The sequence below is a fragment of the Camellia sinensis genome, chromosome 15, assembly GCF_055761805.1.
Source record: "Camellia sinensis isolate YWXY chromosome 15, ASM5576180v1, whole genome shotgun sequence".
Taxonomy (NCBI): domain Eukaryota; kingdom Viridiplantae; phylum Streptophyta; class Magnoliopsida; order Ericales; family Theaceae; genus Camellia; species Camellia sinensis.
Window position 1 is genome coordinate 79,971,787 of NC_138975.1, and position 16,356 is coordinate 79,988,142.

The 16,356-nt window shown below is 41.2% G+C and overlaps 2 protein-coding genes across 2 annotated transcripts in view; one reads left to right on the forward strand and one right to left on the reverse strand.

Moving 5' to 3' along the window:
* LOC114291055 (ABC transporter C family member 12) overlaps positions 1 to 16,356 on the forward strand; it is an 81,426-nt gene that overhangs the window by 36,074 nt on the left and 28,996 nt on the right. Inside the window, 1 exon segment of the mRNA XM_082909623.1 lies at positions 2,297 to 2,436. Within this exon segment, the coding sequence (XP_082765749.1) occupies positions 2,297 to 2,436 (140 nt within the window).
* Positions 1 to 16,356, reverse strand: part of LOC145813725 (uncharacterized) — an 80,364-nt gene that overhangs the window by 23,098 nt on the left and 40,910 nt on the right. The window lies entirely within an intron of this gene.

The following is a 16,356-nucleotide window of genomic DNA, read 5'->3' on the forward strand; positions in this document are numbered from 1 at the left end:
AAGAAGATAACCAAAACCATCGCGTGCAAGAAAAACACCGCTAGCCGCTAAGAAAATAGGGTACCTCATCCCGTAGGGGTGTTGGTTTATTTATAATAATCCGGTATCTTGCCTAGCAAGTAACATAATTGATCTAGAAGTCTTACACTACATAATCTCTAATTGGTCGGGACTTCTATAACGATAAGATTTCATCTCACGATGAGTTTTACTCCACGTATATTACTGTTGTTGTGTTTGACTAGGATTTGACCACCGCCTTACGCTTTAATGTAAAAAATAGTCATACATATACGTGAAATCACATCATGTCAAAACCATAATCTGTCATTTTTAATATAAAAATATGAAGAAAGTCCTTATCTCAAATATGAAGAAAAGCTAATCCGAAAATGCAAACATCATCTGGTCATGAATCCGAGAACACTATTGCGAATATCACGACGAGCTCTCCAACTTTCATTTACAACAGTTTTGCAAAATCTCACTCTAAGGACTTCCATTTGAAGCTCAAAGATTGAGCAACAATAGAGAAAAGAGAAAAGGAGAGAGAGAGAGAGACACGTTGAGATAGAGAGAAAGAGAGCCAAGCTCTCTGCCAACCCAACAAGAAATGATATGAGATGAAAAGGAAAGGAAGGTGAATGATGGCCAACACAAAAAGAGGGGCAACCCCTGTGAGTTTGTCTTCCCAAAGCTTGGTATTTTTAAATATATATATATATACATATTACTTTTGTAATAATACTTTCAAATTTTATAATATAAATTATAAAATGATATAATTTTTCTCACCACAAAATATAATATTTTGATCACTATGAAATATACACATTTTCATTATTTATAAAATATATAATTTTTTGCCATATGGTACACACCATAAAATCAACTATCAAATATTTATTATAATCCTATATAATAAATAATTACAACTCCTAAGGCGGTTACCACCAATCACCTAATTAAAAATGACTAAACAGTTAAAGATGAGTCATTAAACAAATTTAAATTAAATTAAATTTAAATCATGGGTCTCACCCATAGATCAAACATGGTCCAATTATATACCAAAATAGTCCTAACAAATTTATCTCAAATCCTGGTCCGAGCACCCAAAACTCAATTTCAAATTCTGTTATAAATTAAACTGAACACCAATCAGTTCGTGAATTTTCATAAAATAAATACTCATCATTTAATTCTGAATTTTTTATACAACGTGCTAGACTCATATGGGAACAATATATAAAATTTTCATAAATTTCTGAGATCGGAAACTATTACTAAAAAATACAAAACCGAACTGTTTTTGCACAGAATTTACACAACAATCAAATTCGAAAATTTGCTCAATTAAATTATGCACTGGCTATTTAAAAAAAAAAATTAGAGTCATTACAATAATGAATAGATCATCCATAAAAAATATGTAAATCATACTATTATTCTTGAGAAATAATAATATAGTGTTTACATATGCCAAAAGTTTGCACCAAAATTTCTACAAACCAATGTACATAAAAAAGATTATAGTAACACACTGAAATTGATTTTTTCAAAGACATATGCTTTCTGCCTATATTAGTTGAATTTTAGGACACATATTACAGATATCAAAGATATAACGTATTAGGAGAAATGTTTTTTTCTGCCACCATCTTGTTTCGAAATGCAATACTTTGACCACCAAACCAACTTTCTAAAATTATAAATAAAAATAAAATAAAAAACACAAATGTGTAATGTGGAGTATCTAGGCACAAGACACGCATGTGCTTGATGTGTCCCCCTAACTTGTCCAGTGAAAAAATAATTAAAAAATTGACATGCCATATGGTGTGTCCATAAATATCTCAATTAGACACTGCTATGACTACTAAAATGAAGTAGTTGTGTTTCATAAATGCTAATTTAGAGCTGACTCAGTGTTGTTTTGAGGGATCGTTAAGGTTTCTTAGCACACCCTTAGGGTGGCCCCTTGCTAGCCTCATAGATAGAAAGAGGCATTAACCACGCGACACCTCAAAGAGTGTATTACTACCTTTGAAAAGTCATGATACAGCCCCTGAGGGATAAATGATTGAAGGATCTGAGTGAAAACTGCTTTGCAATTCACTTTTTATTTATTTATATTTATATTTTATATTCTGATATATTGCAGCCTAATTGTTTTCATTTCTTTACCTTATATCTGTTAAATAGAATGTTCACCCCACCCTCCCCCCTACATGTTCAGAGTAGTGCTCAAGTGCCAGTTTTGCTCTAAAATTTAAATATGGATATTGCTTACAAGTTGTAAATGCAAATGTATCATTACAACGACTGGAGGAGCTATTCTTCGCTGAAGGAAGAATTCTGTTACCGAATCCACCTCTTGAGCCAGAACTTCCTGCCATCTCAATCAAGAATGGATACTTTTCATGGGATTCTAAGGTTTGCTATCAACATTAAATTTACAAGTGTGTTTTGTGTTTATGGTGTGTGTTGCTTTCTGCTTTTCAATTCTGTGTTTGTGCTTTAATTTTATGATTTCTTATGCATTGCTCAAAGTTATGATGTAAAAATATGTAAAACTATGATTAGGGTTAGAGAGAAAGAGAGGAGAAGAAAAGAAGACTGTTATATTGAATATATTTGTAGGTTCTTAAAATAAACCTAAAACAATCAGCACATATTTAAAAAGAGTGCTACTATTAGCACCTACCTAATTTTTTTGAACCCTCCAATTTTTAACTTCTTTTTTTTTTTATTACAATTGTATCCTGATGTAAAATTACATTAAATGACAATTTTTAATGAAACACCCACCCACCAAATGAAAACAATTAGAATGACACTCTACAATATTGTACAACCTTCATCCCCATCTATACGTATTCGTTACCAACCTAAAGCCTAACCGTATTCTTCTTCATCACCATCTTACACCCACGTATTCATCTTCAATGAAAAACATTTGAAACCACCTAATCAGTTAACGTTTTGTTCGATGGTTTCAAATGTGTTCAGTATTCCAAATCAGTTAATGTTGCAAACAATCCTATTACAGACTCTGAGTTTCAACATTTGTGATCTTTTTCACCATTTGTTGATACTTATAGAGCAATGGAAGACGATGACAAAAACTCTGATGAGGTTGGCATTGCATAGGTAAGTTTATCTATCTTGCATTTACGATTCTGGGTCATTTTCGATTCGGTATTGGTTTGTCAACTGTTAAGGTTCAGTTCAGTAATACAGTGCTGAACAAAAACATTTAGTTCAGTAATGCAGTGCTGGATATAAACATTTTGTTCGGAACTGGAATGCCGAACGGTTCTATTTTGCAGAATTTTTCTCCTATTTCTTTTCTAAGGGTTTTTCCCTCTAAAACCCCCTGTATCGAGGGTATTACCCTGAAATAAACCAAGAAAAAAAAGTGATGGGGAGTTGGAGGTTACCTAAGAGAAGAAGAAAGAGATCGTAGAAGAGATTTTCGACTGAGATACCGCCGTTCATGGTGACAAGGAGAAAGAGACCATCGTTTATGAGAGAAGAGAAGAGAGGGATATTTGATTCGTCTCTCAATCATTTGTTGTTCTCAATCGTTCATTGTTCACTGAGAGAAGAAGAAGAGAGGGTGTGAAAAATTAGGTGAGTGTACACTTGGGTGTGATAATATTATGAATATGGGTAAAATTGGTATTAAGTCTGTTCAAAGAAATCTCATTAAAATTTAGGATTTAGGGCGGAGATTCAAAGAAATGAGGGGTCCAAAGAAATTAGGCAGGTGCTAATAGCAGCCCTCATTTATAAAACATAACACCTAACAATATGACCATAGTACCCTCAACTTAACACAAACATAACATAGAACATATAACTATTCTAACACTAACCCTCAAGCTGGCATAGAGATCGAACATGCCCAGCTTGGCAGACAAACACTAAAATAAAGGAGCGAGGGGTTTGGTGAGGGTATCGCCCAACTAAACATCAGAACGAATATATGGTGTCATAAGTTGCTTCCACAACAACAAATCCCGAATAAAATGACAATCAATCTCAATATAGTTTATGCGCTCATGAAACACAAGGTTATTAAAAAATGAAATAGTGGCCTGATTATCACAACATATGTTCAGTGGAGTGGGAATGGAAATACTAAAATCCTACAAAAGACAACAAACCCACAACATCTCAGAGGCGGTACAAGCCATGGTACGATACTCAACCTTAGCACTGGAGCAAGATGCAAGAGCCTCTAACGAAGAAGATGAAGTAGCCGGGCCATAAGAAACAATGTGACGCGCTTGAGACCGCTGATAAACCTATAGAGGAGATGGTGAAGAATGACAGTAATCTAAACCTAGAGCCGGTGAGGGGACAAAAGGCACTAGAAGAGTGGGAGTCGGAGTCGGAGTGGGAGTGGGAAAAGACGGCTCCCCCTCACGATGAGATAAGATGAGCAGACAACTGCTGGCCAGAAGGAGGAAAAAAAAAGAGGTGGACTCAAAAAAGCTAACATCAACCCTAACAAAAAATTGACGACACTTAGTATGATAACACCGATAACATTTTTTAGTACGAGAATAACCTAAAAAAACACATTTGCGAGCATGGGGAGATAACTTATCCATTCTTAAATCAAGGACATGGACAAAGCCCACACAACCAAACACACGAAGAGGAAGTGGAAACAGGGAACAATTGGGGTATAATTGAGAGAAATGAGACTAGTTTTGTAAAACAACCGAGGGCATGCGGTTAATAAGAGAACAAGCAGTGAGCACAGCATCACCCCAAAACTGTTTCGGTACATGCATGTTAAACATTAAGGTGCGGCCAAACAATGGCAATGTTTCCGCTCAGCAACACTACTTTTTTGGGAGGTGTGAGCACAACTAGTCTGATGTATAATACTACGATCATCACAAAAATTATTCACAATAGATTGCACATATTCTAAAGCATTATCAGGCCGAAATATCTTAAAGATTTCCCAAACTTAGTAAAAATTTCATTATAAAACTTAGAAAGTATTTGGGGCAAGTCAGACTGTTGTTGTAATAAAAACAACTAAGTCATTCAAGAGTAATCATCCACAAAAATAACAAAATAAAAAAAACCATTAATAGTAGGAGTTTGAGAGGGACCCCATATATCTGTGTGGACTACATCAAAAGACGTAGACACGCGACTAACACTACGACTAGTTAAAGAACTACGTCGATGCTTGCCAAGCTGACACACTTTACACTCAAGCTGAGACACATGACTCAAATCAGGAATAGCTAACTTAAGCTTAGCCAATGATGGATGACCCAAGCGGAAATGCCATTGTAGGTGTAACGCCCTCAAAATAATAACATTAAATCCAACAAATAAGACAAGCGTTGATAGATAAACTAACCACCTTCTATCATTCATTAGAATTCCATTACATAAGTATTACATGTTAATCTCATAACAAAATGCCCTACGGGCTTACAGCTTTCCAAGTTAACACTTGGTTACAACAAAGAGTTCTAACTCGTTTACACATTAAGCCCTTGGCTTGAAATTACATGTAATACATCAAAAGTAAAACGACAAAACTATGCCCGCCACTAGCCTCCCAGCTATGTCCTTGGAGGTGGCATGCTTCCGGTACCTGAAAATGATATTCCCATATAGGGTGAGCCACAGCCCAGTAGAAATACACTAAACCAACCATGGACAATGACTAAAACATTAGCAATTGATAGTTGGTCAACACTGATTCAACCACATAAATTACATATTTATGTCAACGACTTACAAGTCCCAATTACTTTTCATTTTCCATTTTTAACAGATAAGCATGCTAGCTCTATCATCATTTCCACAGATATGTATAAAAACTATATCTCACATTCAGATAAGCATAAAAGCTATATCCACATTCTCAACAGATATGTATATCAACAATATCCACAGATAAGCATACAAGCTGTATCCACACTTCACAACAGATATGTATATCAACAATATCCACAGATAAGCATACAAGCTGTATCCACACTTCATACTTCACAAAGATAAGCATATGAGCTCTATCTTCACTTCTCTAGACAAGCATATGAGCTCTGTCTACGGAGTACATCCCCTATCTCCTCCAAATACCTATCCGGTTTAGAGGTCCATCCCCTATCTTCCCCTAAACCGCGGAGTACATCCCCTATCTCCTCCTCTACACATAACGTATATAAACACATTGGTTCTATATACAATCACACAATACGAACAATTAATGTATTCCAGCAACTGTCAAGTTCCATAACACATTCCATTGATTAGTTTCAGTTTGCCTAATCAACATACATTGTCTACAACAATCACGACTATCCTCCACCGATAGCCCAAAGCAGTTATTTCTAAACAGAAAATAAATGCGCAAATGGATATTCAATCAACATTTCATTTCTCACCAATTAATTATCCCAATTAATTAAACAATGTAATTAGGCCATTTTCCATAATTACCATTTCACCCTTAGGTCCCATTTTCTTCAATGATTCAGCAATCATTCCATTTTTTTCATGCTAAACATGCATCTAGGTTTATTATGAATAAAACCCCAACTTTTGTATAATTGCACAAAAGCCCCAAACTTTCACAAAATTACCAAACCAAGCCCAACATCTCAAAATACCAAAATTTAAAGACAAAACCCATAGAGAGGAGTAGGTTATCCCTACCTCGAAGTTTAAGCCACAAAGGAGATGAAGACTCCAAGATCAACTTGCTCCAAATCCAAACTTTTTCAGATTAAATCGAAGCTCTCAACGCCCTCTATCTTTTTAACAAAGGCCCTAGGCTAGGTTAACACCCTAGGGAGATGAAATCTTAGAGAGAGTGCAAGTTTAGAGTGAGAGAGGCTCGGATTTAGGTTTTGCTCAAAGAAAAAAGATGAAAAAGTGATGTTTTAGACGCTGCTGTCCGCTGATATAAAACACGCTCGCTCGAGCGAAGGATTGGTCGCTCGAGCGACCAGACACAGAAAACTCTCGCTCGAGCCAAGGAGTTCTCGATCGAGCGAAGAAAAACCCAGACCGCTCGAGCCACGAAAAGCTCGCTCGAGCCAGAAACTACAACTCTCAGGTCCAGAACCGGGGCAACACTACTCTCGCTCGAGCGACAAACTCCTCGCTCGAGCGAAGGACCAAAAATCTGGGCAGCAACACTAGGCTCCCAAGCACAACCAACCTGTAACAAACCTGCCCAACACATCCCATAACTCAAAATACAAAGTAAAGAGGATGCAAACTAGGAAATAAACAACTACCAACATTCACGGACACATGTCCGGATCACTGTACAACAAGGGTAAACCCGGGATCGCTATAACCTCCCCCCCTTAAAGAATTTCGCCCCCGAAATTAAGCACAAGTTTGCAAAACAGGTTTTCCTCCATTTTAAACAATGTTACAATTTAACATTCAACAATTCGACCCATTACTGGTCATCCCATCCCTTAAACAAGAGACATAACACAAACATATGTATTATTAACATGCACTAACATTATGCACTATCTTTCCAATGTCAACAATATACTTAACACCTATAATGTTACATTCAACTTCCATAGGAGGCAAGTTCCAAACATATTTCAAATTTTCACAACTTTTAAATATAAGATTACATATCAACAAACAAGTCCGGATATTTCTCACGGACTCCCAACTCACGTTCCCAAGTGGCTTCCTCCACTCCGTGATGTTTCCACAAGACTTTCACCAAAGGAATGGTCTTGCCACGCAGGACCTGATCCCGCCTATCCAAGATCCGAACCGGTCTCTCCTCATACGAGGCATCCTCATCTACCTCTAAATCGCTCCAATCCAGCACATGTGATGGATCTGGTTCATACTTCCGAAGCATACTCACATGAAACACGTCATGTACTCCGGACAACTGTGGCGGTAAGGCTAACCGATAAGCAACCTCACCTATCCTCTCAAGGATCTCAAAAGGACCAATAAACCGAGGGGATAACTTCCCACTCTTTCCAAACCTCATCAGACCTCGCCTAGGTGATATCTTCAGAAAGACATGATCACCTACTTCAAACGCCAAAGGTCTCCTCCTACGGTCAGCATAAGATTTCTGCCGACTCTGGGCTGTAACAAGCCTCCTACGGATAAGCTCAACTTTCTCCGTCGTCTCCCTCACCAACTCCGGACCCAACAAAGGTGCATCACCCACCTCGGCCCAACAAACTGGAGACCTACACGGTCGGCCATACAAGGCCTCAAACGGTGCCATACCGATGCTAGACTGAAAACTGTTGTTGTAGGCAAACTCTACCAATGGCAAGTGCCTCTCCCACGTCCCACAGAAGTCCAGGACACAACCCCGAAGCATATCCTCGAGGATCTGAATAGTACGCTCGGTCTGCCCATCAGTCTGAGGATGATAGGCCGTACTAAAAGTCAACTTAGTGCCCAAGGCACTCTGCAAACTCTGCCACAACCTAGCAGTAAAACGAGGATCTCTATCTGAGACGATCGTCACTGGGACCCCGTGCAATCTCACTACGTCCCGAATATACAAATCGGCAAGATGATCTACCGAATCTCTCACGCGCAAAGGAATAAAGTGCGCCGACTTAGTTAACCGGTCTACAACCACCCAAATAGCATCACTACCCCGCTGAGTCCTCGGAAGACCCACAACGAAGTCCATAGTGACATGCTCCCACTTCCACTCGGCAATAGGCAAGGGTTGCAACAAACCCGCTGGCCTCTGATGCTCGGCCTTCACTTGCTGGCAAGTAAGGCACTTCGATACGAAAACAGCCACATCTCTTTTCATACCCCGCCACCAAAACTGGCGACCCAAATCCTGATACATCTTAGTACCTCCCGGATGCACCGCAAGGCGCGAATGGTGAAACTCTCGGAGTACTTCCTCACGGCAAGACTCCGGTACAAACAAACGGTCTCGGTATCTCACACTCAGGTCGGGATACACCGTCAAACCCTTCTCAACTTTCCCACTGGAGATCTTCTCTCGGAGGGATTCTACCTCAAGGTCACCTCTCTGTGCCTCTAACACTCTAATCACAAGTGTAGGCTGCGCAACAACAGAAAACAAGGCCGCAGCCTCAATAGATTCGCCCAGTAGCAAATCAAACTCGCCAAGTGCTCCCAACATCTCCCATTCCCGGATGGCTATACAAGCTACATCACTAATGGTTTTCCTACTAAGGGCATCGGCCACAACATTGGCCTTTCCCGGATGATAATGCAACTCAAAATCATAATCCTCGATGAATTCCATCCATCTCCTTTGCCTCAGATTCAAGTCTCTCTGTGTAAACAGATACTTCAAACTCTTATGATCCGAGAATACCTCGAACCTCTCACCATAAAGGTAGTGCCTCCAGATTTTCAAGGCGAAGATCACAGCTGCTAACTCTAGGTCGTGTGTGGGGTAATTCTTCTCATGTATTTTCAACTGACGTGAGCCATAAGCTACCACTTTCCCCTCTTGCATCAACACACAACCCAAACCCTCTCGTGAGGCATCACAATAAACCGCATAACCCAACCCTCTCTCCGGAATAATCAACACCGGTGCGGTGGTCAATCTAACTTTCAGCTCTTGGAACGACTTTTCACAAGTCTCACTCCACACAAACTTGACTCCCTTCCGAGTCAGTCTAGTCAACGGTGACGCTAACCTGGAGAAATCTTTCACAAACCGACGGTAATACCCAGCTAAACCCAGAAAACTGCGGATCTCAAATACACTCTTAGGCTGTGCCCAATCTTGCACTGCCTCGACCTTGGATGTATCAACAGACACCCCTTCCCCGGATACCACGTGGCCTAAGAACTTGACTTCCCCCAGCCAGAACTCACACTTCCCAAACTTGGCATACAGCCTATGGGCTCTAAGTAACTCAAGCACCACTCTCAAGTGTGCCTCGTGCTCCTCCTCAGAAGGCGAATAGATAAGAATGTCGTCCACGAAGACGACCACAAATCGGTCTAAGAACTCCCGGAAAATCCGGTTCATCAAGTCCATAAAGACTGCCGGTGCATTGGTAAGCCCGAATGGCATCACCAAAAACTCATAATGGCCATACCGCGTACGGAATGCCGTCTTAGGAATATCTTCCTCCCTGACCCTCAACTGATGGTAACCCGATCTCAAGTCTATCTTAGAGAAACAACGGGAACCCTTCAATTGGTCAAACAAATCATCTATACGGGGCATAGGGTACTTATTCTTAACCGTAGCCCGATTCAACTTCCGGTAGTCTATACACAATCTCAAGGCACCATCTTTCTTTTTAACAAAGAGTGCCGGTGCTCCCCACGGTGAAACACTAGGGCGAACAAAGCCCTTCTCGAGCAATTCCTGGAGCTGAACTTTCAACTCAACCAACTCTGCTGGAGCAAAACGGTAAGGTGCCATAGAAATCGGCGCCGTACCAGGCACTAAATTAATAGAGAACTCTATCTCTCGGTGAGGTGGCAAACTAACAAGTTCTTCGGGAAAAACATCCGAATACTCACAAACCACCCTCGGTAACACAATCTGGGTCTCAACACACTCGCTACTCTCAAAGCTAGCAAGTAACCCACTAAGCTCACCTCGCCCTCGCGAATCATACCCCGGTGGCAAAACACTACCAACCCGGTCTCCCAAGAAATGGAACCACTCCCCGCTCAAGGTACACAATGTAACCCTCTGGCGGTAGCAATCAATAACAGCCCGGTATGACGATAACCAGTCCATACCCAAAATAACATCAAAACCCTTCATGGGCATGACAACAAACGGAAAAGGAAGCCTATAGTCGGCGACCTCTATATCACATCCTCTAACACCCTGTTTCAGGATCAACTCACCACCCAAAGGCGATACCACACAAATAGGAGATGCTAACTGTGCTAACTCCAATTCCAAAACAGATGCAAATGCAGCAGATACAAAAGAATGAGATGCACCCGTGTCTATCAACACACTAGCAACTGAGTTGCAAAACAGAAAAGTACCTCTCACTACTGATGGAGCCGGTACTAAATCCTGCGCGGTAACAGCATACACGCGCCCCGTAGGCCCCTGGTCTACCTGCTCACCTCTCGGAGCAAAAGACTGCTGCACAGACTGGGATGACGAAACTCCCGGATTGGCCCTCGAGGCCTGCACAGACTGAGCTGGCTGAAAACCCTGCGTCTGCCTAGAACCAGACGCTCCCGAAGTGGCACACAACTGTGGGCAAAACCTCTTCATGTGCCCAGGTTGTCCACACTGATAACAAGTCAAGAGCTGCCCCCTGCCCAAACTCTGACTCTGCGGTCTAGCTGATGAAGAAGCAGCTTTCTGACCCCCACCCTTCTGCGGGCAAACAGAAACCTTGTGACCCAGCTGGCCACACTTGTAACAAGTGAATTCTCCCTGACTGCCTCTCCCCGAGCCTACACTAGGCACTGGAAAGGTCGATCTAGAGACTGCACCTTGAGACTGCTGAGGGTTATTACCCTTCTGCCTCCTGCCATCACTCTGACTATCCTGGCTCCTCTTGGAGCCTCTCTGACCCTCATCCTCCTCCTGCATCATAAGCTCCATATGAGCTGCAGCATCCACTAGGTGTCTATACTCTCGAATATAAGACCCACCAACTCTCAACTTGAGGCCCCGCCTCAACTTCCGCTCAAACTCATAGCAACGGCGTTCCTCAGACGCCACCAGTTCAGGTGCAAACCTAGACAGACTAGTAAAGGTAGCCTCAAACTCGGCCACTGACAAGCCCTGCTGATTAAGCCGGCTAAACTGATCCCTCAGCTTCTCCCTAGCTGCTGCTGATAAAAACCTCTCCTGAAAAGCATTCACAAACGCCTCCCAAGTACCACCAACACGAGCTTTCTCGTACTTCCACCATTGACCCGCATCTCCCTTCAGCTGGAAGGATGCCAAGGTCACTTTCAGTGCTCCGTCCTCGATGCCAAGCATCTCAAACGTCTTCGTTGTCTGTTCGAGCCATTCATCTGCCTTAAGCGGCTCTTTAGGATCCCCAATAAACTCGTCCGGATTACACCGAAAGAACTCCCTCTTCAAGAAGGAAGGCCCTGCCTCAGCTGCCTGGTTCTCAGCCCTAAGAATACCCAAAGCTCCTGCTAACTCTCTGGCCAAGGCACCCATAGCCTGCTGACCCACTGGCTCAGCCACATTGGCCTGACCAACTCCCTCCTGCACTGCCGGAATCTCACCCTGTAATGGTACTTCCTGCCTCGCAGGTCTACCACGCCTAGCACCTCTTCCTCGTCCTGACATCCTAATAAAGGCAACACAGAACGTTAGCACATTCATAGGTGTGCCGAAACTAAACACTCACGTCCTAATGCATGGACAAGTGTAATTCACTCCACATAAGCACATAAACACATAAGCACTTACGAATTTCATTTCCGGATAATGATAGTCCCAAGGCGTTACTAGAGTTCCGGTTAGAAATAGCATTGATCAAGTGCCTTTCCAACAAGACTCCCAGAAACTCAAGGATCCAATCAACATCCTAGAAATTAAATCCCATACCCACATAGTCACATAAGCATGTTATCAAGTAAGCACATAGCATGTGATACTACATCTAAGTCTCTATCAAGCGAGACAAACCCATTGTGATCCTAATCACTTCCCACGTACCCAAAGTATTCGAACCCGGTACGCTCTGATACCAAGTTGTAACGCCCTCAAAATAATAACATTAAATCCAACAAATAAGACAAGCGTTGATAGATAAACTAACCACCTTCTATCATTCATTAGAATTCCATTACATAAGTATTACATGTTAATCTCATAACAAAAAGCCCTACGGGCTTACAGCTTTCCAAGTTAACACTTGGTTACAACAAAGAGTTCTAACTCGTTTACACATTAAGCCCTTGGCTTGAAATTACATGTAATACATCAAAAGTAAAACGACAAAACTATGCCCGCCACTAGCCTCCCAGCTATGTCCTTGGAGGTGGCATGCTTCCGGTACCTGAAAATGATATTCCCATATAGGGTGAGCCACAGCCCAGTAGAAATACACTAAACCAACCATGGACAATGACTAAAACATTAGCAATTGATAGTTGGTCAACACTGATTCAACCACATAAATTACATATTTATGTCAACGACTTACAAGTCCCAATTACTTTTCATTTTCCATTTTTAACAGATAAGCATGCTAGCTCTATCATCATTTCCACAGATATGTATAAAAACTATATCTCACATTCAGATAAGCATACAAGCTGTATCCACACTTCACAACAGATATGTATATCAACAATATCCACAGATAAGCATACAAGCTGTATCCACACTTCACAACAGATATGTATATCAACAATATCCACAGATAAGCATACAAGCTGTATCCACACTTCATACTTCACAAAGATAAGCATATGAGCTCTATCTTCACTTCTCTAGACAAGCATATGAGCTCTGTCTACGGAGTACATCCCCTATCTCCTCCAAATACCTATCCGGTTTAGAGGTCCATCCCCTATCTTCCCCTAAACCGCGGAGTACATCCCCTATCTCCTCCTCTACACATAACGTATATAAACACATTGGTTCTATATACAATCACACAATACGAACAATTAATGTATTCCAGCAACTGTCAAGTTCCATAACACATTCCATTGATTAGTTTCAGTTTGCCTAATCAACATACATTGTCTACAACAATCACGACTATCCTCCACCGATAGCCCAAAGCAGTTATTTCTAAACAGAAAATAAATGCGCAAATGGATATTCAATCAACATTTCATTTCTCACCAATTAATTATCCCAATTAATTAAACAATGTAATTAGGCCATTTTCCATAATTACCATTTCACCCTTAGGTCCCATTTTCTTCAATGATTCAGCAATCATTCCATTTTTTTCATGCTAAACATGCATCTAGGTTTATTATGAATAAAACCCCAACTTTTGTATAATTGCACAAAAGCCCCAAACTTTCACAAAATTACCAAACCAAGCCCAACATCTCAAAATACCAAAATTTAAAGACAAAACCCATAGAGAGGAGTAGGTTATCCCTACCTCGAAGTTTAAGCCACAAAGGAGATGAAGACTCCAAGATCAACTTGCTCCAAATCCAAACTTTTTCAGATTAAATCGAAGCTCTCAACGCCCTCTATCTTTTTAACAAAGGCCCTAGGCTAGGTTAACACCCTAGGGAGATGAAATCTTAGAGAGAGTGCAAGTTTAGAGTGAGAGAGGCTCGGATTTAGGTTTTGCTCAAAGAAAAAAGATGAAAAAGTGATGTTTTAGACGCTGCTGTCCGCTGATATAAAACACGCTCGCTCGAGCGAAGGATTGGTCGCTCGAGCGACCAGACACAGAAAACTCTCGCTCGAGCCAAGGAGTTCTCGATCGAGCGAAGAAAAACCCAGACCGCTCGAGCCACGAAAAGCTCGCTTGAGCCAGAAACTACAACTCTCAGGTCCAGAACCGGGGCAACACTACTCTCGCTCGAGCGACAAACTCCTCGCTCGAGCGAAGGACCAAAAATCTGGGCAGCAACACTAGGCTCCCAAGCACAACCAACCTGTAACAAACCTGCCCAACACATCCCATAACTCAAAATACAAAGTAAAGAGGATGCAAACTAGGAAATAAACAACTACCAACATTCACGGACACATGTCCGGATCACTGTACAACAAGGGTAAACCCGGGATCGCTATAGTAGGAGACGCGCTCAAAACAACAGAAGTAGGATGAGGAGAGCCATTAGTATCCAAAAAATATAAGTCATCTTTCTTATGTCCCGAACCAATCATCTGCTTGGTCTGGAAGGCATGCAATACACATGAAGTAAGAGAAAGTGAAGAGCTTTAGTTAATTGACTAATAGAAGGCAAATTAAATGGAAAGGTGGGAACATAAAGACTAGAGATGGATTGAAGAGTACCTTGCCCACTGACAGGTTGGGAGGATCCATCAGCTAAGATAATATTATCGGTAACAAGGATGAAGAGTATTAAAAAGAGAAGAATTATCAGAAATGTTGGAACTAGCACCGGAGTCTAGGAGCCAAGGCTTAGAAGTTTGAGCCATACGTGCAATATTACCTGTACTAGCCAATGTAGTTATGGAGGATGACGGGAGAGCAATGTGAAGAGAATGGACGTGGTCAGTAACCTCACTAATCTGAATAGTGAGTGTATCACGAGAATCAACTGGGGAAACCACCATATCAGAAGGAAAGGATGTCGATGGCAAGGATGGAGCATCCATAACCTGATTCACATAATTAGGTTTACCATACTTCTTCCAACACCAGGGTTCAAAATGACCCAAGGAACCACAATAAGTACACTTCCGATCACCACGGGACATGGAACTAGTACCACGTCGACCACTACCATGAGAACCATGAGAAGAACGACCACCATGAGAACCACGTGAACCAGCATGAGAGCCGTGGTGACTAGAGTGGCCATGAAAACTCCTAGGGGTAGGCCCACGGTCACCACTGCTAGAGATCAATGCAGAAGAGGACAAGGACTAGGAGGAGCAACCAGATGTAGAATGACATTATCCCAAAGAAGAAAGCAATAACCGAGAGTAGGCATTAGCAGCTGAAGGAAAAGTCTCACTAATAAGAATCTGATCTTTGAAATCCCGTAAATCAGAATCTAAACCCAAAAGTAAGGATGCCATCATAAACTCCTCCCAATATTACTTCTGTTGGGCCAAACCAATAGTAAAGGGTCTGTGCTGTAGTAATTGATCCCACAAGTTCTTAAGTCCACTATAATATTTAGGTAGAGGACAACTAGGTTGTCGAGTAACAAAGATCTATTCATACAACTCATAGACATGAGAAATGCTACTTTGATTTGGAAAAAGAATCAGCAAGGGAGTCCCAAATTTCATTAGAGGTTTCACAAAACTCCACTATAGTAGCAACATGGGGTTCCAAACTATGCCAAAGTCACCCCATAACACATGAATACTCACTTAACCAATCATCATAGCCCTTATCATTATCAGCTAGTGGAAGTTCAGTAAGAAAGCGTGACTTTTCTTGCCACACAAGAAAATCTGAACTGCATGTGCCCATGCCAGATAATTCAGTCCATTTAATTTCTTAGTTGTAACAAACTTGGGTAAGTCATCATCGTTAACCAATGAAGATTTTGCATCAGGTTTTGCCTCGGCTATGACAATGAGATAAAACAACAATACTAGAAAATAACAATAGATGGCAGCACAAAGCAAAGACCAACACCAGCCACCAATAAAGCGCATGCGCACACACACAAAAAAAAAAAAAAAACAAACAAACAAGCCAAAGAAATTACCACTACTAG